Source organism: Bos taurus, chromosome 23, assembly GCF_002263795.3.
Source record: "Bos taurus isolate L1 Dominette 01449 registration number 42190680 breed Hereford chromosome 23, ARS-UCD2.0, whole genome shotgun sequence".
In the NCBI taxonomy this organism is placed as follows: domain Eukaryota; kingdom Metazoa; phylum Chordata; class Mammalia; order Artiodactyla; family Bovidae; genus Bos; species Bos taurus.
Window position 1 is genome coordinate 624,825 of NC_037350.1, and position 27,518 is coordinate 652,342.

The window sequence follows — 27,518 nt, forward strand, 5'->3', positions numbered from 1 at the left end:
TAGTATGTGAGATGAGTGCAATTGTGTGGTAGTTTGAATATTCTTTGGCATTGCCTTTCTTTGAGTTTGGAATGAAAATTGACATTTTCCAGTCCCGTGGCCACAGTGGAACTTTCTAAATTTGCTGGTATTTAAGTTCAGCACTTTAACAGCATCATCTTTTAGGATTTAAAATAGCTCAGCTGTAATTCCATCACCTCCACTAGCTTTGTTCATAGTGATGCTTCCTAAGGTTCATTTGACTTCACACTGGCATGATTTGTGGCTCTAGGTGAGTGATCACACCATCATGGTTATCTGGGTCATGTATAGTTCTTCTGTGTCTTCTTGCCCACCTGTTCTTAATATTGTCTGCTTCTGATAGATGCCATACCATTTCTGTCATTTATTGTGCCCATCTTTGCATGAAATGTTCTCTTGGTATCTCTAAATTTTCCTTGAGGATCTCTAGTCGTTCCCATTCTATTATTTTCCTCTATTAATTTGTATTGATCCACTTAGGAAGGCTTTATTTATCTCTCCTTGCTATTCTTGGGAACTGTACATTCATATAGACATATCTTTCCTTTTCTCCATTGCCTTTCACTTCTCTTCTTTTCTCTCCTATTTGTAAGGTCTCCTCAGGAAAACATTTTGCCTTTTGTATTTCTTTTTCTTGGGGATTGATTTTGATCACTGCCTCCTGTACAATGTTGCAAACCTCTGTCCATAGTTTCTTCAGACATTCTATCATTTCTAATCCCTTGAATCTGTTTTGTCACTTCCACTGTATAATCATCATGGTTTTGATTTAGATCATACCTGAATGGTCTAGTCCTTCTCCCAACTTTCTCCAGTTTATGTTCTGAATTTGGCAATAAGAAGCTCATTATCTGAGCCACCAGTCAGCTCCTGGTCTTACTTTTTGCTGACCTGTAGAGAGCTTCTCCATCTTCAGCTGCAAAGAATATAATTATTCTGATTTTGGTATTGACCACTAGTGATGTCCATGTGTAGAGTCATCTCTTGTGTTGATAAAAGAGGGTGTTTTGCTTGACAGTGTGTTTCTCTTGGTAAAACTCTGTTAGCCTTTGCCCTGCTTCATTTTTTACTCTAAGGCCTACTTGCCTGTTACTCCAGATATCTCTTGACGTCCTACTTTTGTATTCCAGTCTTCTATGATGAAAAGGACATCTTTTTTGTTTGTTTGTTTTTTGTTTCTTTATAGTCCTAGAATGGTCTTGTAGCTAGTCATAGAACCTTTCAACTTCATCTTTTCTAGCATTAATGGTTGAGGTTGTCAACTAAAAAATATAGTTACAACCTGAGAGTAGAGTTATTTTTTTTGGTGGGGATGTTTAGGACTCCAAGCCCAAAGACAGCATCTCAGTAGCTCTGAGAAAATTGTTCCCAAGGAGGCAGAAGCAGATGTCAGGCTATATACAAGTTTTGCAACAAAGGGAGCAGGCAGTCTGAACATCAAAAGATTGATATCTTAGTACTCTGTGTTTCTGAAGATGGAAGCCTCTGGCCTCACTGAATTCATTCCTTTCTTATGCACCTAGTTATCTGTGGCCAAATCCTGTTTCCTTGTTCACTTGGCTTCTTGCATTCTCCCAACTTCCTCAGCAATCAACATGGGTGGTGGCAGCATCCACTGGATCACAATTTTGGGAGACTCAATTCACATTTGGAGGCCAGAAATTGCTATGATTGTGGACATTTCTTGTTTATTATGGCAGCAGATATTTTCACTTCACAGGGCCATAGACTTGGATTACTGTGATGTTGAATGACTTGCATTGGAAAAGGAAATGAGATGAATCCCTCATTTTTGAGACTGCACCCTAGTATTGTGTTTCATATTCTTTTGTTGACTATGAGGGCTACTCTATTTCTTTCAAGGGATTTTTGCCCACAGTATACATAAAGTGGGTCATCTGAATTAAATTTGCCTCTTCTCACCCTTCTTAGTTCACTGATTCCTAAAATGTCAGTGTTCACTCTTGCCATCTCCTGTTTGAGCACTTCTAATTTACCTCTGTGTCCCCGGCATGTCTGTCAAGGAGCCTCCAGTGGGCAGGTGCATCTTGGGCAGTTCTTCTTTGCTTGTTTTCAGGCACCACATCTTAGGTCTCGATCTTCAAGTGGGAGGTGGGTCCTCAGGCTGGGTGTTTTTGTTCCAGTGGCCCACAACTGGAATCTCGGCCTTCACCAGAGTGTAGTAGAACTCCTGGACTTTCTCCTAGGCCCACCTGTGCCATACCTTGTCAAATACAGTTTTTGGCAAGAACTCTATGGTGTCAGAGGGGGTGCCAAGATGCAGCTACCACATGCCTTAGGTCAAGGCAGCAGCTGAGAGGATCTACCCCATGTCCCAAGGAGCAACAGCTGAGTGGAAACAGGAGGGCCGAGAGGAGCTACTCCCATGTTCAAGGTCAGGAGGGGTGGCAGTGAGGCGATACCCCTCGTACAAAGTAAGGAGCAGCGTCTGCACTTTGCTGGAGCATCCGTGAAGAGATACCCATGTCCAAGGTAAGAGACCCAAGTAAGATGTATGTGTTGCAAGAGGGCATCAAGGACAGACACACTGAACCATAATCACAGAAACACTAATATGAATCACATGACCACAGCCTTGTCTAAACTCAATGAAACTAAGCCATGCCATGTGGGGCTACCCAAGACGGATTGGATCATGGTGGAGAGGGCTGACAGAATGTGGTCCACTGGAGAAGGGAATGGCAAACCATTTCACTATTCTTGCCTTGAGAACCCCAATGAACAGTATGAAAAGGAAAAATGATAGGATATTGAAAGGGGAACTCCCCGGGTCGGTAGATGCCCAAATGCTACTGCAGATCAGTGGAGAATAACTCCAGAAAGAATGAAGGGATGGAGCCAAACAATACCCAGTTGTGGATGTGACTGGTGATAGAAGCAAGGTCCCAATGCTGTAAAGAGCAATATTGCATAGGAACCTGGAATGTCAGGTCCATGAATCAAGGCAAATTGGAAGTGCTCAAACAGGAGATGCCAAGACTGAACACTGACATTCTAAGAAATCAGTGAATTAAAATGGACTGGAATGGGTGAATTTAACTCAGATGACCATTATATCTACTACTGTTGGCAGGAATTCCTTAGAAGAAATTGAGTAGCCATCATGGTAAACAAAGAGTCCAAAATGCAGTAATTGGATGCAATCTCAAAAATGACAGAAATATTCTCTGTTCATTTCCAAGGCAAACCAATCAATATCACAGTAATCCAAGCCTATACTTCAATCCGTAACGCCTAGAGAAAGCTGAAGTTGAACGGTTCTCTGAAGACCTACAAGACCTTTTAGAACTAACACCACAAAACGATGTCTTTTTTTCCATTATAGGGACTATAGTGCAAAAGTAGGAAGTTAAGAAACACCTGGAATAACAGCAAATTTGGCTTGGGAATACGGAATGAAGCAGGGCTAAGGCTAAAAGAGTTTTGCCAAGAGAACGGACTGGTCATAGCAAACACCCTCTTCCAACAACATAAGAGAAGACTCTACACATGGATATCACCAGATGGTGAACACCAAAAGCAGGTTGATTATATTCTTTGCAGCCAAAGATGGAGAAAGCTCTATACAGTAAGCAAAAAAAAAAAAAAAGAGAGATTGGGAGCTGACTGTGGCTCAGATCATGAACTCATTATTGCCAAATTCAGACTTAAATTGAAGAATGTAGGGAAAACCACTCGACCCATTCAGGTATGCCCTAAATTAAAATCTCTTATGATTATACAGTGGAAGGTGAGAAATAGATTTAAGGGACTAGATCTGATAGACAGAGTGCCTGGTGAACTATGGACAGAGGTTTCATGACATTACACAGGAGACGAGGATCAAGATCACCCCCATGGAAAAGAAATCCAAAAAAGCAAAAATGGGTGTCTGATTGAGGACTTACAAATAGCCTGTAAAAAGAAGAGAAGTGAAAAGCAAAGGAGAAAAGGAAAGATATAAGCATCTGAATGCAGAGTTTCTCAAGAATAGCAAGAAGAGATAAGAACACTGTCCTTAGCAATCAATGCAAAGGAATAGAGGAAAACAGCAGAATGGGAAAGGCTGGAGATATCTTCAAGAAAATTAGAGATACCAAGGGAACATTTCAGGCAAACATGGGCTTGATAAAGGACAGAAATGGTATGGACCTAACAGAAGCAGAAGATATTAAGAAGAGGTGATAAGAATACACAGAAGAACTGTACAAAAAGAGCTTCCACGACCAAGATGACCACGATGGTGTGATCACTGACCTAGAGCCAGACATGCCTTGAACGTGCAGTCAAGTGAGCCTTAGAAAGCATCGCTATGAACAAAGCTAGTGTAGGTGATGGAATTCCAGTTGAGCTATTTCAAATCCTGAAGATGATGCTGTGAAAGTGCTTCACTCAATATGCCAGCAAATTTGGAATACTCAGCAGTGGCCACAAGGCTGGAAAAGGTGTTTTCCATTCCAATCCAAAGAAAGGCAATGCCAAAAGATGCTCAAACTACTGCACAAATGCACTCATCTCACACTCTAGTAAGTAATGCTCAAAGTTCTCCAAGCCAGGCTTCAGCAGTACGTGAACCACAGAATTCCAAATGCTCAAGCTGATTTTAGAAAAGGCAGAGGAACGCAGAGACCCAAATTGCCAACATCCGCCTGGATCATCGGAAAAAGGAAGTAAGTTCCCAGAAAACATCTGTTCTGCTTTATTGGACTATGGCCAAAACCTTTGACTGTATGGATCACAATAAAACTGTCAGAAAATTCTGAAAGAGATGGGAAATACTCAGAACCAACCTGACCTGGCCCTCTTGAGAAATCTGGTATGTAAGGTCAGGAAGCAACAAGTTAAGAACTAAACATGGAAAACAGACTGGTTCCAATAGGAAAAAGGAGTACAATCAACGGCCTGTAAACTGTCCACTCTGTTTAATTTAACTTCTGTGGCAGAGTACATCATCGAGGAATTGCGGGCTGGGAAAGAAGCACAAGCTGGAATCAAGATTTCTGGGAGAAATATAAATTTCCTCAGATATGCAGATGACACCACCCTTATGGCAGAAAGTGAAGAGGAACTAAAAACCCTCTTGATGAAGGTGAAAGTGGAGAGTGAAAATGTTGGCTTAAAGCTCAACATTCAGAAAGTGAAGATCATGGCATCTAGTCCCATCACTTCGTGGCAAATAGATGGGGAAACAGTGGAAACAGTGTCAGAATTTATTTTGGGGGGCTCCAAAATCACTGAAGATGGTGATTGCATCCATGAAATTGAAAGATGCTTACTCCTTGGAATGAAATTTATGGCCAACCTTGATAGCATATTCAAAAGCAGAGACACTACTTTGCCAACAAAGGTCCATCTAACCAAGGCTATGGTTTTTCCTGTGGTCATGTATGGATGTGAGAGTTGGACTGTGAAGAAAGCTGAGCACCAAAGAATTGATGCTTTTGAACTGGTGTTGGAGAAGACTCTTGAGAGTCCCTTGGACTGCAAGCAGATCCAACCAGTCCATTCTAAAGGAGATCAGTCCTGGGTGTTCTTTGGAAGGAATGATGCTGAAGCTGAAACTCCAGTACTTTGGCCACCTCATGCGAAGAGTTGACTCACTGGAAAAGACCCTGATACTGGGAGGGTTTGGGGGCAGGAGGAGAAGGGGACGACAGAAGATGAGATGGCTGGATGTCATCGCTGACTCGATGACATGAGTTTGAGTGAACTCCGGGAGTTGGTGATGGACAGAGAGGCCTGGCATGCTGCGATTCATGGGGTCGCAAGGAATCGGACACAACTCAGTGACTGGACTGAACTGAACTGAATTTACCTTGCCTCATGGGCCTAACATCTCGGTTCCTATGCAATATTGTGCTTTACATGATAGTGATTTACTTTCACCACCAGACACATCCACAACTGGGCGTTGTTTCTGCTGTGGCCCAGCCTCTTCATTCCTTCTGGAGCTATTTTTCTGCTCTTCTCCATTAATATATATTTATACCTACTGACCTTGGTGGGGTTTATCTTTCAGAGTCATTTCTTTTTCCTTTTCATTACTGGTCATGGAGTTCTCAAGGCAAGAAAGCTGAAGTGGTGTGTCATTCCCTTCTCCAGTGGACCACATTTTATCATAACTCTTCACCATGACCTGTCTGTCTTGGATGGCCCTACATGGCTTGTAGTTTCATTGAGTTACACAAGGTTATGATCCATGTGGTCATTCTGGATGCGGCTGAACTGAGAAGAATTAAAGAATAAACATGTGGTGAAAGTGGGCACCCTGTCTTGTTGCTGATGATAGATGGAATGCTTTCAGTTTTTCACCATTGAGAATAATGCTTGCTGTAGACTTAAAATATACGGCCTTTACTAAGCTGAGGTAGCTTCCTTCCATGCCTATTTTTCTGAAGCATTTTGATCATAAAAGCGTGCTGAATTTTGTCAAAGGCTTTTTCTGCGTCTATTGAGATGATCATGTTTCTTACCTCCAGTACTCTTGCCTAGAAAATCCCATGGACTGAGAAGCCTGGTAGGTTACAGTCCATGGGTCGCAAAGAGTCGGACACGACTGAGAGACTTCATTTCACTTCACTTCACCATTTTTCTAGATTCATATATATGCGTTAGAATACAATATTTATCTTTCTCTTTCTGACCTACTTTACTCCGTATAATAGGTTGTACATTCATCCACCTCATAGGAACTGAATCAAACATGCTCCTTTTTATGGCTGAGTAGCATTCCATTGTGTATTTGCACCACTACTTCTTTATCCATTCACCTGTGAATGGATATCTAGGTTGCTTCTATGTTCTAGCTATTGAAATAGTGCTAAAATGAATGATGGCATATACATGTGCTTTTTTCAATTTCTGTTTCCCCTGGTATATGCCTAGGAGTGAGATTGCTGGGTCATTCAGTGGTATTATTCCTAGTTTTTTAAGGAATATACATACCATCTTCCAAGGTGGATGTATCAATTTACATTCCCACCAACAGTGCAAGAGCATTCCCTTTTCTCCATGCACTTCCCAGAATTTTTTGCTTGTAGACTTTTGGAAGATGGCCATTCTGACTGGTGTGAGGTGATATTTAATTGCAGTTTTGATTTGAATTTCTCTAATAATGGACTTTCCAAATTTGCTGGCATATTGAGTGCAGCACTTTCACAGCATCATCTTTCAGGATTTGAAATAAGCTCAAACTGGAATTCCATCACCTCCACTAGCTTTTTTCATTGTGATGCTTTCTAAGGGCCCACTTGACTTCACATTCAAGGATATCTGGTTCTAGGGGAGTGATCACACCATCATGTTTACCTGGGTCGTGAAGATCATTTTTGTACAGTTCTTCAGTGTATTCTTGCCACCTCTTCTTATTATCCTCTGCTTCTATTAGGTCTATACCACTTCTGTCCTTTATCGAGCCCATGTTTGCATGAAATGTTCCCTTGGTAATCTCTAAATTTTCTTGAAGAGATCTGTAGTCTTCCCATTCTGTTGTTTTCCTCTATTTCTTTGCATTGATTGCTGAGGAAGGCTTCTTATCTATTCTTTGCTATCCTTTGGAACTCTGCATTCAGATGCTTATATCTTTCATTTTCTTCTTTGTGTTTTGCTTCTCTTCTTTTCCCAGCTACTTGTAAGTCCTCCTCAGACAGCCATTTTGCCTTTTCGGATTTCTTTTCCATGGGGATGGTCTTGCTCCCTGTCTCCTGTACAATGTCATGACCCTCAGTCCATAGTTCATCAGTCACTCTGTCTACCAGATCTAGTCCCTGAAATCTATTTCTCACTTCCACTGTATTATCATAAGGGATTTGATTTAGGTCACACCTGAATGGTCTAGTGGTTTTCCCTACTTTCTTCAATTTCAGTCTGACTTTGGCAATAAGGAGTTCATGATCTGAGCCACAGTCAGTTCCCAGTCTTATTTTTGTTGACTGTGTAGAGCTTCTCCATCGTTGGCTGCAAGGAATATAATCAATCTGATTTCGGTGATGACCATCTGGTAATTTCCACGTGTCGAGTCTTCCCTTGTGTTGTTGGAAGAGGGTGTTTGTTATGACCAGTGCATTTTCTTGGCAAAACTCTATTAGTCTTTGCTCTGCTTCATTCTGTATTCCAAGGCAAAATTTGCCTGTTACTCTTAAGTGTTTCTTGACTTCCTACTTTTTCATTCCAGTTCCCTATAATGAAAAGGGCATTTTTCGGGGGTTTAGTTCTAAAAGGTCTTGTAGGTCTTCATAGAACTGTTCAAATTCAGCTTCTTCAGCATTACTGGTTGGGGCATAGACTTGGATTACTGTGATATTGAATGGTTTGCCTTGGAAACGAACAGAGATCATTCTGTCGTTTTGGAGATTGCATCCAAGTACTGCATTTCAAACTCTTTTGTTGACCAGGATGGCTACTCCATTTCTTCTGAGGGATTCCTGCCTGCAATACTAGATATAATGGGCATCTGAGTTAAATGTACCCATTCCAGAAGGCGATGGCACCCCACTCCAGTACTCTTGCCTGGAAAATCCCATGGATGGAGGAGCCTGGTGGGCTACAGTCCATGGGGTCACTAAGAGTCGGACACGACTGAGTGACTTCACTTTCACTTTTCACTTTCATGCATTGGAGAAGGAAATGGCAACCCACTCCAGTGTTCTTGCCTGGAGAATCCCAGGGACTGGGGAGCCTGGTGGGCTGCCATCTATGAGATCGCACAGAGTCGGACACAACTGAAGCAACTTAGCAGCAGCAGCAGCAGTCCATTTTAGTTCGCTGATTCCTAGAATGTCGACATTCACTCCTGCCATCTCTTGTTTGACCACTTCCAATTTGCCTGAATTCATGGACCTGACATTCCAGGTTCTTATGCAATACTGCTCTTTACATCATCGGACCTTGCTTCCAACACCTGTCACATCCACAACTGGGTATTGTTTTTGCTTTGGATCCATCCCTTCATTCTTTCTGGAGTTATTTCTCCACTGATCTCCAGTAGCATATTGGGCACTTACTGACCTGGGGAGTTCCTCTTTCAGTATCCTATCATTTTGCCTTTTCATACGTTCATGGGGTTCTCAAGGCAAGAATACTGAAGTGGTTTGCCATTCCCTTCTCCAGTGGACCACATTCTGTCAGATCTCTCCACCATGACCCACCCGTATTGGGTGGCCCCATGAGAATGGCTTAGTTTCACTGAGTTAGACAAGGCTGTGGTCCTAGTGTAATTAGATTGACTAGTTTTCTGTGATTATGGTTTCAGTGTGTCTGCCCTCTGATTCCCTCTTGCAAACTTGGAAAACTCAGCAGTGGCCACAAGGCTGGAAAAGGTCAGTTTTCATTCCAATCCCAAAGAAAGGCAATGCCAAAGAATGCTCAAACTACCACACAACTGCACTCATCTCACACGCTAGTAAAGTAGTGCTCAAAATTCTCCAAGCCAGGCTTCAGCAATACGTGAACCGTGAACTTCCAGATGTTCAAGCTGGTCTTAGAAAAGGCAGAGGAACCAGAGACCAAATTGCCAACATCCGCTGGATCATGCAAAAAGCAAGAGAGTTCCAGAAAGACATCTATGTCCGCTTTATTGACTATATCAAAGCCTTTGACTGTGTGGATCACAATAAACTGTGGAACATTTTGAAAGAGGCAGAAATATCAGACCATCTGACCTGCCTCTTGAGAAATCTGTATGTAGGTCAGGAAGCAACAGTTAGAACTGGACATGGAACAACAGACTGGTTCCAAATAGGAAAAGAGTACGTCAAGGCTGTATACTGTCACCCTGTTTATTTAACTTATATGCAGAGTACATCATGAGAAATGCTGGGATGGAAGAAGCACAAGCTGGAATCATGATTGCCGGGAGAAATATCAATAACCTCAGATATGCATATGACACCACCCTTATGGCAGAAAGTGAAGAGGAACTAAAAAGCCTCTTGATGAAAGTGAAAGAGGAGTCTGAAAAAGTTGGCTTAAAGCTCAACATTCAGGAAACGAAAATCATGACATCTGGTCCCATCACTTCATGGCAAATAGATGGGGAAACAGTGGAAACAGTGTCAGCCTTTATTTTTTTTTGGCTCCAAAATCACTGCAGGTGGTGACTGCAGCCATGAAATTACAAGTGCTTACTCTTTGGAAGAAAAGTTATGGCCAACCTAGATAGCATATTCAAAAGCAGAGACATTACTTTGCCAACAAAGGTCCATCTAGTCAAGGCTATGGTTTTTCCAGTGGTCATGTGTGGATGTGAGATTTGGACTGTGAAGAAGGCTGAGCGCCAAAGAATTGATGCTTTTGAACTGTGGTGTTGGAGAAGATTCTTGAGAGTCCCTTGGACTGCAAGGAGATCCAACCAGTCCATTCTGAAGGAGATCAGCCCTGGGATTTCTTTGGAAGAGATTATGGTAAAGCTGAAACTCCAGTACTTTGGCCACCTCATGCAAAGTGTTGACTCTTTGGAAGAGACTCTGATGCTAGGAGGGATTGGGGGCAGGAGGAGAAGGGGACGACAGAGGATGAGATGGCTGGATGGCATCACTGACTCGATGGACGTGAGTCTGAGTGAACTCTGGGAGTTGGTGATGGACAGGGAGGCCTGGAATGCTGTGATTCATGGGCTCACAAAGAATCGGACACGACTGAGTGACTGAACTGAACTGAACTGAATAATGGACTTCCCTGGTGGCTCAGACGGTAGAAGCATCTGCCTACAATGTGGGAGACCCAGGTTCGATCCCTAGGTTGTGAAGATCACCCTGGAGAAGGAAATGGCAATCCACTCTCGTACTCTTGCCTGGAAAATCCCATGGATGGACGGAGGAGCTTAGTAGGCTACAGTCCATAGCGTTGCAAAGAATTGGACACCACTGAGCCACTTCACTTCATTTCACTGCATTTCAATAATGAGTGATGTTGACCATCTTTTCATGTGTTAGTTAGCCATCTGTATGTCTTCTTTGGAGAAATGTTTATTTAGGTCTTTTTCCTACTTTATGATTGGCTTGTTTTTCTGGCATTAAGTTGTATGAGCTGCTTGTATATTTTTGCAATTAATCCTTTGTTAGTTGTTTCATTTGCTATTATTTTCTCCCATTCTGAGGGTTGTGTTTTCAGCTTGCTATAGTTTCCTTTGCTGTGCAAAAGCTTTTAAATTTAATCAAGTCTTACTTTTTTACTTTTGTTTTTATTTCCTTTACTCTAACAGGTGGGTCATAGAGGTTCTTGTTTTGATTTATGTCATCGAGTGTTCTGCCTATGTTTTAGTCTCAGAGTTTTATAGTTTCTGGTCTTACATTTAGGTCTTTAAGCCATTTTGAGTTTACCTTTGTGTATGGTGTTAGGAAGACTTCCAATTTCATTCTTTTACATGTAGCTGTCCAGTTTTCCCAGCATGATTTATTAAAGAGGATGTCTTTGTCCCATTGTATATTCTTGCCTCCTTTGTCAAAAATGAGGTACCCATAGGTGCATGGGTTTATTTCTGGGTTTTCTATTTTGTTCATTGGTTTATGTTTCTGTTTTTGTGCCAGTACCATACTGCCTTGATGACTGTAGCTTTGTAGTATAATCTGACATCAGAAAGATTGATTCCTACAGCTCCATTCTTTCTCAAGACTGCTTTGGCTATTCAGGGTCTTTTGTGTTTCCATATGAATTGTGAAATGTTTTGTTCTAGTTCTGTGAAAAATGACATTGGTAATTTGATAGGGGTAGCACTGAATCTGTAAATTGCATTTGGAAGTACAGTCATTTTCACATTATTGATTCTTCCTACCTGGGAACATGGAATATCTTTCCATCTGGACTGGGTTGCTATGCCCTCCTCCAGGGGATCTCCCCGACTCAGAGATTCAACCTGCATCTCTTGCATTTCCTACACTGGCAGGCAAGTTCTTTACCACTAGTGCCACCTGGGAAGGTCCAAATGGGAATGCTATGCTATGCTAAGTCACTTCAGTCATGTCTGACTCTGTGCAACCCCATAGACGGCAGACCACCAGGCTCCCCCGTCCCTGGGATTCTCCAGGCAAGAACACTGGAATGGGTTGCCATTTCCTTCTCCAATGCATGAAAGTGAAAAGTAAAAGTGAAGTCACTCAGTCGTGTCCAACTCCTAGCGACCCCATGGATTGCAGACTAACAGGCTACGCCATCCATGGGATTTTCCAAGCAAGAGTACTGGAGTGGGGTGCCATTTCCTTCTCTGCCAAATGGGAATAAGCATGGTTATAAACAAAGATAGGGCTATGGCTGCCAGGATAGTTACAGATAAAGACATGAATTCTCCTTCAGAGACATCACTTGCATTCTCTCTTCTCTGATTTTCCTTGTGTTGGTCCCTTCTCCTTGTCCAGGGTTACACTTGATCATCATACCAAACTACTACTACCAGCATTAACATATTTCCCTTCCTCTGTTTTGTTTTAATCCATAACAGTTAACAATGTCTGAAAGTAGAAAATATATTTGTTCACTTATTTATTGTCTGTCTCTCCCATTGGAATGCAAACTCCAAGGAGAATTTTTTCCCCCTCACATTTATTACTGTGAACTAGAGCTGCAAAATCAGATAAGTTTTAATTATTTGCTAGAAAAATAAAATTACATAAAATATTCCTTTCTGTTCAGGTCATGTAGCAGAGACAAAGTTAGCAACATAGCAATAAAAAATTTACCAAGCATTTATTTTTATTTTAATGAAGTATTTACTAAGGTAAGTTTTTTTCACATCTACATCTGTGGTTTTATTTCAGCTGTGTTGTCTTTGGTAGTTAAGGTCTTATATAGAGTCTAACAAGCATATTTTATACTACTATATATTATTATTGATATTGTTGCTATTAAATGTTTCCATTTTCTTTCATTTTTAAAATGAAACAATGAAAATACTCATGAAAACATGATGGATCATTCAAAATGTAATCAATATAGAAACAGGATTTTAAATAACAGGTAAATTAGAGAAGGAAATGGCAACCCACTCCAGTATTCTTGCCTGGAAAATCCCCTTGGGCAGAGTACCCTGGTGGGCTACAGTCTATGGGGTTGCAAGAGTCAGACGTGACTGAGTGACTAAGCACACAGCACAATATTAGTAAACTAAACCTAACAGAAAGTTAATAGAATCAAATCTGTTTCTTGCTAGATTTTTCTAATAATTATGTTGGTAGCTAACCATGTTCACAGGAAAAATAGAATCCTATATAAAACTATATATGTGGAAATAAAAAATACACTTATTTGTTTTAAAAAGTACGAAGAGACTACATGGTGACTCTGGGTGTGCAAAGCTAACTAAGACATTTCTCTGGTCCATGAAAGTTAACAGTGTAATGAGTGAAACAGAAAATTTCAGTAAAATATGTTTTATGGTTAAGTAAGCCTATCACAGGGGTTAGGAAATCTCTGCCTGATCTAAATCTTAAAGACTATGTGAGAGTATAAAAACATACAAAATGAACTTTCTATTATATGACTTTGAGATATCTGGAAAACATATAACAAATAATTAAAGAATATATGAAAGAACAGATATAGATAATCATGTGTCAATTTATCCTCATATACACAGAAAACCTAAATATACTTACAGCAGAAGACAAAAGCTATCTCTTAAATACTTTTATTATTTCTTCTAAATATACTCTGATTAACTAGAAGCAGTACATTTGGCCAAAAAGTCATCCTTATGAAATTATACACAGTAGAAAGTAACTAAATTTTACTCAAAATTTAACACTTGCAAGTGGCATCCTTTGGCAAATTACAGAACTGATTATTATTTTTTATAAGTACCCATATAGCATGTCTATGGCACCCCACTCCAGTACTCTTGCCTGGAAAATCCCATGGACAGAGGAGCCTGGTAGGCTGCAGTCCATGGGATAGCGAAGAGTCGGACACGACTGAGCGACTTCACTTTCACTTTTCACCTTCATGCATTGGAGAAGGCAATGGCAACCCACTCCAGTGTTCTTGCCTGGAGAATCCCAGGGATGGCGGAGCCTGGTGGGCTGCTGTCTATGGGGTCGCACAGAGTTGGACACGACTGAAGCGACTTAGCAACAGTAGCATGTCTTGGTTAAACACCATACACAGCCTTGTTACAATAAAGATCAAACATGCATGGTACATTCACAAATTCAGTAACATTTCCCACTATGAATTTCTCCCTTTAATATTTCATCCTAATAGTTGAGCAACTCCTAAACTATCTCTAAGCAATTTTTATAATCATAATTAAAATGTATGATTATTTTATTTTCCCTGGTAACATATCAAATAAGAAAAAGTATGGCCAGGTCAAATGATACTACCATAAAACAGTCACACTTTCTCAATTAATTTTAAGAGATACTTTATGAATAAATATCTATAAATAGTTATTTCAACAAAACAAAAAAATCAAAAGTAGAGGCTATTTCCTATTTATAAAATGGGGAAATGATGTAGTTCAAATGTAATGTAAATCATTTCAAATATCCAAGTTGATATATTTATTAGCTTATTTGTCTTTGAGGATCAGTTAAGTCATTTAATATCACTGACACATTATAAAAAAAAAAAAATGGAACTCTCATGCATGCACGTGTGTGTGTGCTAGTAGCTTAGTTGTGTCCAACTCTTTGCAACCCCGTGGACTGTAGCCTGACAGGCTCCTCTATTCATGGGATTCTCCAAGCAACAGCACTGGAGTCGGTTGCCATTTCCTTCTCCAAAAATCTCTTAGATTTGCAGATAAATATGTGAAATTGCTTCAGGTAAGAGGATCGGAGTGAAGTGGAGTGGAAAGATAAAGTGAGGGAATGATACATGGGATGGGATCAGAAGATACAACTGAAGAAAGAAAAAGGATTCAGTTAGGGAATTAAAGAAAATGAGCACACACATACAGAAACATCCTACAGAGGACACGAAAGAAATGAACAGATTTGATAGCCACCTAAACAAAGGACTAAAAATTACATGCTTTGGTAGAAAAAGACCGGTAGCTTATTTTTATAAATAGAGAAGATATGAAGGTGAAGACTAGTCTTAAAAGGGTAAAGATAATGGGAACTGATTGGAGGAGAGCTCAGATGTGCTTGTGAATGTGGCCACCCTGTTACAGCTGATTCCCTGTGAATCTTTAGTACAAATTCAAAGTACATACCTTTGCTTTATCTCTCATTGATCCTTTGCCCAGGATAGACATTTTAGCACCTGTTTCTTCCTGTAGCCTCTTCAAGGAGTTTCCTCTCGGCCCGAGCAATTTGCCCACAAAATTGAACTAGGAAACAAAATCATTAGAATATCTATATTAAGTAGAGAAAAATAATGATTTAAACCAAGCAAAACTGATGGGTTATGGTTTTTCGAACTTTACCATGGAGAACAGAGTTATGCCTCTCACACACCTAAACACACACACACACACCCACACAGGAATCGACCCCAGACCTATGAACCCAGATCAGATCAGTTGCTCAGTTGTGTCTGAGTCTTTGTGACCCCATCAATCGCAGCACGCCAGGCCTCCCTGTCCATCACCGACTCCCGGAGTTCACTCAGACTCAAGTCCATCGAGTCAGTGATGCCATCCAGCCATCTCATCCTCTGTCGTCCCTTTCTCCTCTTGCCCCCAATCCCTCTCAGAATCAGAGTCTTTTCCAATGAGTCAACTCTTCGCATGAGGTGGCCAAAGTACTGGAGTTTCAGCTTTACCATAATCTCTTCCAAAGAAATCCCAGGGCTGATCTCCTTCAGAATGGACTGGTTGGATCTCCTTGCAGTCCAAGGGACTCTCAAGAATCTTCTCCAACACCACAGTTCAAAAGCATCAATTCTTTGGTGCTCAGCCTTCTTCACAGTCCAACTCTCACACCCATACATGACCACAGGAAAAACCATAGCCTTGACTAGACAAACCTTTGTTGGCAAAGTAATGTCTCTGCTTTTGAATATGCTATCTAGGTTGGTCATAACTTTCCTTCCAAGAAGTACGCGTCTTTTAATTTCATGGCTGCAGTCACCATCTGTAGTGATTTTGGAGCCCGGAAAAATAAAGTCTGACACTGTTTCCCCACCTATTTCCCATGAAGTGATGGGACCAGATGCCATGATCTTCGTTTTCTGAATGTTGAGTTTTAAGACAACTTTTTCACTCTTCACTTTCACTTTCATCAAGAGGCTTCTTAGTTCCTATGAGCTCAGATACACTTTTTTTTTTTTTAACTTTACAATATTGTATTGGTTTTGCTATACATCAACATGCACCCACCACAGGTGTACACGTGTAAAGAGATGCTTCTTCCTAAAGAAATGCTAACGTCAGTAATCTTTGAAAATATAATTTACTCATATAATTACATAAATTATTTAAAAAGGAATTAGGGAGATGTACTATGACTTATAAAATTTCTAAAGGGTTTTTCTCTCCAATCTGATTACTGAAATGAGGGAAAATTTTAACATGCCTGTGCATATTCAAAATTGCAAAAAAAAAATTATTTTAAATTAAAATTTAACATTCATGTTTGGCAAGTATTGTCTATGCACGTAAGAGTCCATTTCCAATTTCATGATTGGTAATAAAGAGATTCAACTGTTCTTCAACCTTACCTTCTTTGTGTTAAAGAGTTGTTCTAAAGATCAGCAAATAAGAGATGTGAACGCATACAAAAGGGTTTAAAATGCTAGAAAGAACATATATACAAAACAGTTTGCTTACATGCAAAATTCCAGGGTTAGGGGCATATATCCCCACTCCAGTACTCTTGCCTGGAAAATCCCATGGACGGAGGAGCCTGGTAGGCTGTAGTCCATGGGGTCGCTAACAGTCAGACACGACTGAGTGACTTCACTTTCACTTTTCACTTTCATGCATTGGAGAAGGAAATGGCAACCCACTCCAATGTTCTTGCCTGGAGAATCCCAGGGATGGCGGAGCCTGGTGGGCTTCCGTCTATGGGGTCACACAGAGTCGGACATGACTGAAGCAACTTAGCAGCAGCAGCAGGCGCATATATAACTGGTTTATTAATTATGAAATCTGGTTATAAACAAGGAAAATAAAGGCAGTTATCAGCATTTGTTGCCAACTACTAAATGAATATCACTACAAGAAATAACTGAGGTAATTACTCATTAATTAAAAAAAAAAAAAGGATTAGAACGTATTAAAGACTATGTTGGGCATGTGAAACAGAAATAAAATTAAGTAATTGTCTTCTATATCAGAGTTATTATATATTTTAAAATACCTAAAGTAAGAAATAAACCACACTTAATGGTGAAAAACTAAATACTTTCCCCATAAATACATGATAAAATCAAGATGCCTGTTCTCACTACACCTTTTCAGTGCTGCACTGGAGTGTGGCTATCTACAGGCATGTAAGATAAATGAAACAGAATAACGTTCAAAAAGACCACATTTAGATCAACTGATTCTCAACAAAAGTGCCAGAACAGTAATATTTGAAAAGTAAAATCTTTAACAAATGGTGCTGGAACAACTGGATATTCATATGCAAAAACCAAGCACAAAAAATGCCTTTACATTTTAACACATATTAAAGCAAAGTGAAGTTTCTCAGTCGTGTCTGACTCTTTGTGACCCTATGGACTGTAGCTCACCAAGCGCCTGCATTCATGGGATTTTTCCAGGCACGAATACTGGAGTGGGTTGCCATTTCCTTCTCCAGGGGATATTCCCAGCTCAGGGATCAAACTGGGTCTCCCACATTTCAGGCAGACTCTTTACCATATGAGCCACCAAGGAATCCCTGGTCTAGGAAGACATTCTGGAGGAGGGCATGGCAACCCACTCCAGTATTCCTGACTGGAGAATCCCCATGGACAGGGAGCCTGGGGGGCTACAGTCTATGGGGTCACAAAGAGTTGGACATGACTGAGCAACTTTCACAACACACATTAAGGCAACTCCTATTTTAAGGTCTACCATAGGCCTAAGCTAAGAAAGGATGAGAAGTGAGAGACAAAGGAGAAGAGGAAAAACTTACCCATCTGAATGCAGAGTTCCAAAGAATAGCAAGGAGAAATAGAAAGTCTTCTTAACTGAAAAAATACAAAGAAAGAGAGGAAAATAATAGAATGGGAAAGACTAGAGATCGCTTCTAGAAAATTAGAGATATAAAGGAAACATTTCAGAAATGGTAAGACCCTAACATAAACAGAAGATATTAAGAAGTAGTGGCAAGAATACACAGAACTGCACCAAAAAAGTCTTAATGACTCAGACAACCATGATAATGTGATCACTCCTCTAGAACCAGACATCCTGGAGTGTGAAGTCAAGCCGAGCTTAGGAAGCATTACTATGAACAAAGCTAGTGGAGGTTATAGAATTCAAGCTAAGCTATTTCAAATCCCAAAAGATGATGCTGTTTCAGTGTTGCACTCAAGATGCCAGCCAATTTGGAAAACTCAGCAGTGGCCACAGGACTGGAAAACGTGTTTTCATTTCAATTCCAAAGAAAGTCAATACCAAAGAATGTTCCAACTACTGCAAAATTGTGTTCATTTCACATGCTAGCAAGGTAATACACAAAATCCTTCAAGCTGAATTTCCCTGATAGCTCAGCTGGCAAAGAATCCACCTGCAATGCAGGAGACCCCATTTGATCCCCGGGTCAGGAAGATCCCCTGGAAAACGAAATGGCAACCTGCTCCTGTATTCTCACATGGAAAAACCCATGGACAGTGGAGCCTAGTAGACTACAATCCTTGAGGTCCCAAAGAGTCAGACACAACTGAGCAACTAACCATGAATGAATGAGGCACCAACAGTAGGTGAACTGAGAACTTGCAGACGTACAAGTTGGATTTAGAAAAGGCATAAGAAGTAGAGATCAAATTGCCAATATCCACTGGATCATAGAAAAAGCAAGGAAATTCCAGAAAGAAAAAAAAAAAAAATCTACCTCTGCTTCATTGACTACTCTAAAGACTTTGACTGTGTGAATCACAACAAACTGTGGAAAATTCTTAAAGACATGGGAATACCAGACCACCTGACCTGCCTCTTGAGAAATCTGTATGCAGGTCAGGAAGCAATAGTTAGAAATGGACATGGAACAATGGATTGGTTCCAAATTGGGAAAGGAGTACGTCAAGGCTATATATTGTCACCTTGCTTATATAACTTCTATGCAGAATATATCCTGTGAAATGCCAGGATGGATGAAGTTCAAGCTGGAATCAAGATTGCCAGGAGAAATATAATTAACCTCAGATATTCAGATGACACCACCCTTATGGCAGAAAGTGAAGAGGAACTGAAGAGATTCTGGATGAAAGTGAGAGAGGAGAGTGAAAAACCTGGTTTAAAACACAACATTCAAAACACTAAGATCATGGCATCCGGTCCCATCACTTCGCGGCAAATAGATGGGGAAAAATGGAAACAGTGGCAGACTTTGTTTTCTTGGGCTCCAAAATCACTGCAGATGATGAGTGTAGCCATGAAATTAAAAGATGGTTGTTTCTTGAAAGAAAAACTATGACAAACCTATACAGCATATTTAAAAGCTGAGACATCACTTTACCAAATAAGGTCTGTATAATAAAAGCTATTATTTTTCCAGTAGTCATGTATTGATGTGGGAGTTGGACTATAAAGAAGGCTGAGCACTGAAGAATTGATTTTTTCAAATGTGCTGGGAGAAGACTCTTGAGAGTCCCTTAGACAACAAGGAGTCAGACTAGTCAATCTTAAAGAAGTCAACCCTGAGTATTAATTGGAAAGACTGATGCTGAAGTTGAAGCTCCAATACTTTGGGCACCTTATGTGAAGAATGAAAATGAAATGAAAAAGCCCCTGATTGAGGGCAGGAGGAGGAAGGGGCAACAGACGGTAAGATGGTTGGATGGTATCATTGACTCAATGAATATGAGTTTGAGCCAACTCTGGGAGATGGTGAAGAGTGCAGAAATGAACTAGTAACCAAAATACGCTCTAACTCAAAGGATTGACACTGTATCATTAATAAAATTATGGAAGACAGGAAGAAAAGTTTTAAAGAAATTTAGTTGCTCTTCACATTGAGAACTCTAGGAACCATGAGTGAATAGACATCAAGAAAGATATTTAACAGGAAAATAAAAGTCTACCAATGTTCTCATAGGACCATTACTTACAGGCAAGAAATTAGTAAGGGAGAGGAATAAAAAAGGAGACCATGAATACATATATTCAGAAGAGAAAAATAAGAAAGAAGGGCAAAAGACTAGTTTCTGAAGGAACAGGAGGAATGAGAAACAGAAGAAAGGGAGTTTGTTTGTTTGTTTGTTTTTAAATAAATCACTCAACACACAAATATGTATCAAGTGACAATTATGCTCCAAGCACTGGCCCAGAAGAACTTTAGGATTTCACAGGAAAGTATAAATGAAGTCACTAAAAAACCTTTCCTGAAAAACAGCATTTAAACTGGGCTATGAGCTACAGGAAGTGAGGACAAGTCAGCCAGGGGGAGTTCTACTGGAGACAATCCAGGAAGAAGAAATAATGTGTGAGAAAATCCAAAGCAGGTAAGTTTGATAAACTGAAAGGAATTCATTTTGGAGATTTGAGAAATGGGGCTAGATGGGAAAAGTAGAGAAAATATTCATGTACTTACTGACTGTGTTAAGAATTTTGGTCTTTATCAGTTTATGAATTTTTAGCCTAATTTATGTTATTTATCCTCATTTTATTGAAATATAATTGATGTACAATGTTTTATAAGTTACAGGTGTACAATATAGTGATTCATAAATGTTAAAGGTTATGGGGAAGCTCATATTCCATTTATATGTATTGCAAAACGTTGACTATATCCCTGTGCTGTACAATATATACTTGTACTTTATTTTATACATGATAGTTTGCACCATTTAGCCCCTACATCTATGTTGCTCTTCCCCCCATTCCTCTTGCCACTGGTAAGCACAGTTCATTCTTTAAATCTGTGAGTCTGCTTCTTCTTTGTTCTATTTATTAGTTTTGAATTTTTAGATTCCACATATAAGTGATATCATACAGTATTTGTCTTTTTCTGTCAGACTTATTTCAATTGTGTGATACCCTCCATGTCTATCCATGTTGTTACAAATGGCAAAAATTTCATTCTTTTATGGCGAAGTACTATTCCATTGTATGTATATATACCATATCTTCATCCATTCGCGTGTTAATGGGCACTTAGGTTGCTTTCATATCTTGGCTACTGTAAACAGTGCTGCAATAAATACTTGGGTGCCTGTATCCTTTAAAGTTAGTGATTTTTTTTTTTTAATTTCTACTGAAGAGTGGAGTTGCTGAATCATGTGGTGTTTCTATTTTTAGATTTTTAAGAAATCTCCATACTGTTTTCCAAAGTTGCTGTACCAAATTTGCATTCCGACCTGCACTGTAAAAGTGTTCCTTTTCTGTACATCTTTGCCAAAACTTATCATTTGTGTTCTTTTTGATGATGGTCATTCTGACAGATGTGAAATGATATGTCATTGTGGTTTTGATTTGCATTTCCCAGATGATTAATGATATTGAACATCCTTTCATGTGCCTGTTGGCCATCTGCATTTCCTCTTTGGAAAAATGTCTACTCAGTTCCCCTGCACATTTTTTAAATGGGCTGTTTCTGTTTTTATTGAGTTGAGCTTCCTCAGTGGCTCAGCAGGTAAAGAATCTACCTATAAGGCAGGAGACACAGGAGACTTGGGTTTGATCCCTGGATCAGGAAGATCCTCTGGAAGAGGAAATGGCAACCCACTCCAATACTCTTGCCTGGAGAATCCCCATGGACAGAAGGGCCTGGTGGGCTTCAGTCCATGGGGTTGCAAAGAGTCCGACACAACTGAGTGACTAAGCATGCACATACACACATAAATAAAATATAGCATTTAACATTTATGAATCACTATATTGTACACCCATAACTTATAAAACATTGTACATCAATTATATTTCAATAAAATGGGAATAAATAACATAAATTAGGCCAAAAATTCCTAAATTGATAAGACTAAATGCGTATGATTTTACAGTTTTCTTTATTTAATTACTGTGTGTGATTATACCTTCTTTTTTTTTTATAATACTTTAATTATAAAAATTTTATTTTATTTTATTTTATTTTTTACATGGGTCTTTTTTATTTTTATTTTTTTCTAATTTTATTTTATTTTTAAACTTTACATAATTGTATTAGTTTTGCCAAATATCAAAATGAATCCGCCACAGGTATACATGTGTTCCCCATCCCGAACCCTCCTCCCTCCTCCCTCCCCATACCTTCCCTCTGGGCCGTCCCAGTGCACCAGCCCCAAGCATCCAGCATCGTGCATCGAACCTGGACTGGCAACTCGTTTCCTACATGATATTTTACATGTTTCAATGCCATTCTCCCAAATCTTCCCACCCTCTCCCTCTCCCACAGAGTCCATAAGACTGTTCTATACATCAGTGTCTCCTTTGCTGTCTCGTACACCGGGTTATTGTTACCATCTTTCTAAATTCCATATATATGCATTAGTATACTGTATTTATGTTTTTCCTTCTGGCTTACTTCACTCTGTATAATAGGCTCCAGTTTCATCCACCTCATTAGAACTGATTCAAATGAATTCTTTTTAATGGCTGAGTAATACTCCATTGTGTATATGTACCACTGCTTTCTTATCCATTCATCTGCTGATGGACATCTAGGCTGCTTCCAGGTCCTGGCTATTATAAACAGTGCTGCGATGAACATTGGGGTACACGTGTCTCTTTCCCTTCTGGTTTCCTCAGTGTGTATGCCCAGCAGAGGGATTGCTGGATCATAAGGCAGTTCTACTTCCAGTTTTTTAAGGAATCTCCACACTGTTCTCCATAGTGGCTGTACTAGTTTGCATTCCCACCAACAGTGTAAGAGGGTTCCTTTTCTCCACACCCTCTCCAGCATTTATTATTTGTAGATTTTTGGATTGCAGCCATTCTGACTGGTGTGAAATGGTACCTCATAGTGGTTTTGATTTGCATTTCTCTGATAATGAGTGATGTTGAGCATCTTTTCATGTGTTTGTTAGCCATCTGTATGTCTTCTTTGGAGAAATGTCTATTTAGTTCTTTGGCCCATTTTTTGATTGGGTCGTTTATTTTTCTGGAGTTGAGCTGTAGGAGTTGCTTGTATATTTTTCAGATTAGTTGTTTGTCGGTTGCTTCATTTGCTATTATTTTCTCCCATTCTGAAGGCTGTCTTTTCACCTTGCTAATAGTTTCCTTTGATGTGCAGAAGCTTTTAAGGTTAATTAGATCCCATTTGTTTATTTTTGCTTTTATTTCCAATATTCTGGGAGGTGGGTCATAGAGGATCCTGCTGTGATATATGTCGGAGAATGTTTTGCCTATGTTCTCCTCTAGGAGTTTTATAGTTTCTGGTCTTACGTTTAGATCTTTAATCCATTTTGAGTTTATTTTTGTGTATGGTGTTAGAAAGTGGTCTAGTTTCATTCTTTTACAAGTGGTTGACCAGATTTCCCAGCACCACTTGTTAAAGAGATTGTCTTTAATCCATTGTATATTCTTGCCTCCTTCGTCAAAGATAAGGTGTCCATATGTGTGTGGATTTATCTCTGGGCTTTCTATTTCATTCCATTGATCAATATTTTGATCTATTATTAGCTTATAAAGGTTTCCCACTTGAATAGGTTTTGCGACACCATGGACTATAACCTCTGTACATGGAATTCTCCAGGCAAGGATACTGGAGTTGGTAGTCATTCCTTTCTCCAGGGCATCTTCTTAACTCAGAGACTGAACCTGTGTCACCTGCATTGCAGGCAGATTCTTTACTGTCTGAGCCACTAGGGAACCCCCGACTAACACAAAGGTTTCCCATTTGAATATGGAAATGTTTAAGTGCTAAAGTTGAATGTTAAATAGACAAAGGAATACACCATAAAGGATGGCTTTATTTAAATCAGTAACCAGCAGATTAAGAGTTAGAAATCCTATAGGCATGCTATATGTTTTACATTAATTATCTTATTTAATTCTTAGCCAAACCTCTGAGGAGGTGCCGTTTTCCAGACAGTGCAGGGATGGAATTGTTAAGTAATGAACCCAGGCTCTGGGGCAATAATAGCAAAGGATATTTCAAGGACAGTTACTGTATTGGCACAAAGATTCAAGAAAACAAGGTGTTTGTAATCATGGGCATTAATTTAGAGATAACATATAGATTTTATAGGTGTAAAACTGAGCCCAAAGCCCTGTAATATAGCATCCATTACACTATTTTTCTCAAGCAAATAAGAAATAAAACTTAAGCAGTGACCTGATGGTCATACTTTGTTGCAACAACCTGAACTGAAATGCTGCCCATTAGTCATTCTTCTGGATTTCTGAATATGTACATTGAGACCCCCTTATTCTCCTCTATTCCATGTTATGTCCCTGAGTTTTTTGGAACCAACTGTCACGAGGCTCCTTGCCTTTTGCAACTGGTTGTGTTTGGTCAATAAGATAGGATTCAAATAACTGGAGTGTAGGACAGAGAAGCTGATGTGTTTATTTTCCTAGCTTCTTCCTTGATGTCCTGATTTGGCAGTGATTCTGTCCCTCTGTTACGGACACATCTCCTGTCTGCTGGCTCCTCTGTAGCTGTCTCTTCCCTTAGCCCTTCAGACTTTGGAGGAGCCAAGCTCCTCACTTTAACATGCCTAGATATCTCACTATTCCATGTTAGCACCTTTAATATGGATCATACTTTGTAAACTTTCCCTCAATAATCTCCTTGAACTAGTTTGCATTCTCACCAACAGTGTAAGAGGGTTCCCTTTTCTCCACACTCTCTCCAGCATTTACTGCTTGTAGACTTTTGGATCACATCCATTGTGACTGGCGTGAAATGGTACCTCATAGTGGCTTTGATTTGCATTTCTCTGATAATGAGTGATGTTGAGAATCTTTTCATGTGTTTGTTAGCCATCTGTATGTCTTCTTTGGAGAAATGTCTATTTAGTTCTTTGGCCCATTTTTTTTGATTGGGTCATTTATTTTTCTGGAATTGAGGTGTAGGAGTTGCTTGTGTATTTTTGAGATTAGTTGTTTGTCTGTTGCTTCATTTGCTATTATTTTCTCCCATTCTGAAGGCTGTCTTTTCACCTTACTTATAGTTTCCTTTATTGTGCAGAAGCTTTTAAGTTTAATTAGGTCCCATTTGTTTATTTTTGCTTTTATTTCCAATATTCTGGGAGGTGGGTCACAGAGGATCCTGCTGTGATGTATGTCGGAGAGTGTGTTGCTTATGTTCTCCTCTAGGAGTTTTATAGTTTCTGGTCTTACATTTAGATCTTTAATCCATTGTGAGTTTATTTTTGTGTATGGTGTTAGAAAGTGCTCTAGTTTCATTCTTTTACAAGTGGTTGACCAGTTTTCCCAGCACCATTTGTTAAAGAGATTGTCTTTATTTTTTTTTTAATTTTATTTTATTTTTAAACTTTACATAATTGTATTAGTTTTGCCAAATATCAAAATGAATCCGCCACAGGTATACATGTGTTCCCCATCCTGAACCCTCCTCCCTCCTCCCTCCCCATACCGTCCCTCTGGGTCGTCCCAGTGCACTAGCCCCAAGCATCCAGTATCGTGTATCGAACCTGGACTGGCAACTCGTTTCTTACATGATATTTTACATGTTTCAATGTCATTCTCCCAAATCTTCCCACCCTCTCCCTCTCCCACAGAGTCCATAAGACTGTTCTATACATCAGTGTCTCTTTTGCTGTCTCGTACACCAGGTTATTGTTACCATCTTCCTAAATTCCATATATATGCGTTAGTATACTGTATTGGTGTTTTTCCTTCTGGCTTACTTCACTCTGTATAATAGGCTCCAGTTTCACCCACCTCATTAGAACTGATTCAAATGTATTCTTTTTAATGGCTGAGTAATACTCCATTGTGTATATGTACCATAGCTTTCTTATCCATTCATCTGATGATGGACTTTAATCCATTGTATATTCTTGCCTCCTTTGTCAAGATAAGGTGTCCATATGTGCATGGATTTATCTCTGGGCTTTCTATTTTGTTCCATGGAGAATGGCATTGAAATATGTATAATATCATATATGAAACGAGTCACCAGTCCAGATTCAGTGCACGATACTGGATGCTTGGGGCTGGTGCACTGGGACGACCCAGAGGGACGGTATGGGGAGGGAGGAGGGAGGAGGATTCAGGATGGGGAACACATGTATACCTGTGGCAGATTCATTTTGATATATGGCAAAACCAATACAATATTGTAAAGTTAAATAAAATAAAAAAAATAATCTCCTGTTGACCACCATCTTTTGAGTGTGCTGTTTCTTTTTGAGAATCTGACCAAAAATAGGGTTAATATATTTTTCAAACTTATGCCTAAACAAGGTTTTCACTTAATAGAGGACTATGCCACGTTAGGAAAAGGAGTACGTCAAGGCTGTGTATTCTCACCCTGCTTATTTAACTTATATGCAGAGTACATCGTGAGAAATGCTGGGCTGGAAGAAGCACAAGCTGGAATCAAGATTTCCAGGAGAAATATCAATAACCACAGATATGCAGAAAGTGAAGAGGAACTAAAAAGTCTCTTGACGAAAGTGAAAGAGGAGAGTGAAAAAGTTGGCTTAAAGCTCAACATTCAGAAAACGAAGATCGTGGCATCTGGTCCCACCACTTCATGGCAAATAGATGGGGAAACAGTGGAAACATTGTCAGATTTTATTTTTGTGGGGCTCCAAAATCACTGCAGATGGTGATTGCAGCCATGAAATTAAAAGACACTTACTCCTTGGAAGGAAAGTTATGACCAACCTAGATAGCATATTCAAAAGCAGAGATATTACCTTGCCAACAAAGGTTCATCTAGTTAAGGTTATGGTTTTTCCAGTAGTCATGTATGCATGTGAGAGTTGGACTGTGAAGAAAGCTGAGCGCTGAAGAATTGATGCTTTTGAACTGTGGTGATGGAGAAGACTCTTGAGAGTCCCTTGGACTGCAAGCAGATCCAACCAGTCCATCCTAAAGGAGATCAGTCCTGGGTGTTCTTTGGAAGGAATGATGCTGAAGCTGAAACTCCAGTACTTTGGCCACCTCATGCGAAGAGTTGATTCATTTGAAAAAAACGCTGATGCTGGGAGGGACTGGGGGCAGGAGGAGAAGGGGACGACAGAGGATGAGATGGCTGGATGGCATCACCAACTCGATGAACATGAGTTTGAGTGAACTCTGGGAGTTGGTGATGGACAGGGAGACCTAGCGTGCTGCGATTCATGGGGTCGCAAATAGTCGGATATGACTGAGCGACTGAACTGACTGACTGACTGATGCCACATGTATTCAGTGATGTGCTAAGGAATGCAACATAAGTGAAAAAGGAATGTAAAAATAAAGTTCCATGGGACAAAAGAATAACCTAACTAAGGTCGTATCTATTTGGAGAGGTTTGGAAAATATTCTAGAAGAAAGCAAGGCTTCATGCTTAAAG

The 27,518-nt window shown here is 39.8% G+C and overlaps 1 protein-coding gene across 8 annotated transcripts in view; it reads right to left on the reverse strand.

The window, feature by feature from the left end:
• The window catches only part of KHDRBS2 (KH RNA binding domain containing, signal transduction associated 2), a 773,215-nt gene that overhangs the window by 436,794 nt on the left and 308,903 nt on the right, over nt 1–27,518 (reverse strand). For all 8 annotated transcript variants that reach the window (XM_059880504.1, XM_024983848.2, XM_059880501.1 and 5 more), the window contains exon 3: nt 15,170–15,286. In XM_059880504.1, coding sequence (XP_059736487.1) covers nt 15,170–15,286 — 117 coding nt within the window. The remainder of the gene's footprint in view (nt 1–15,169; nt 15,287–27,518) is intronic.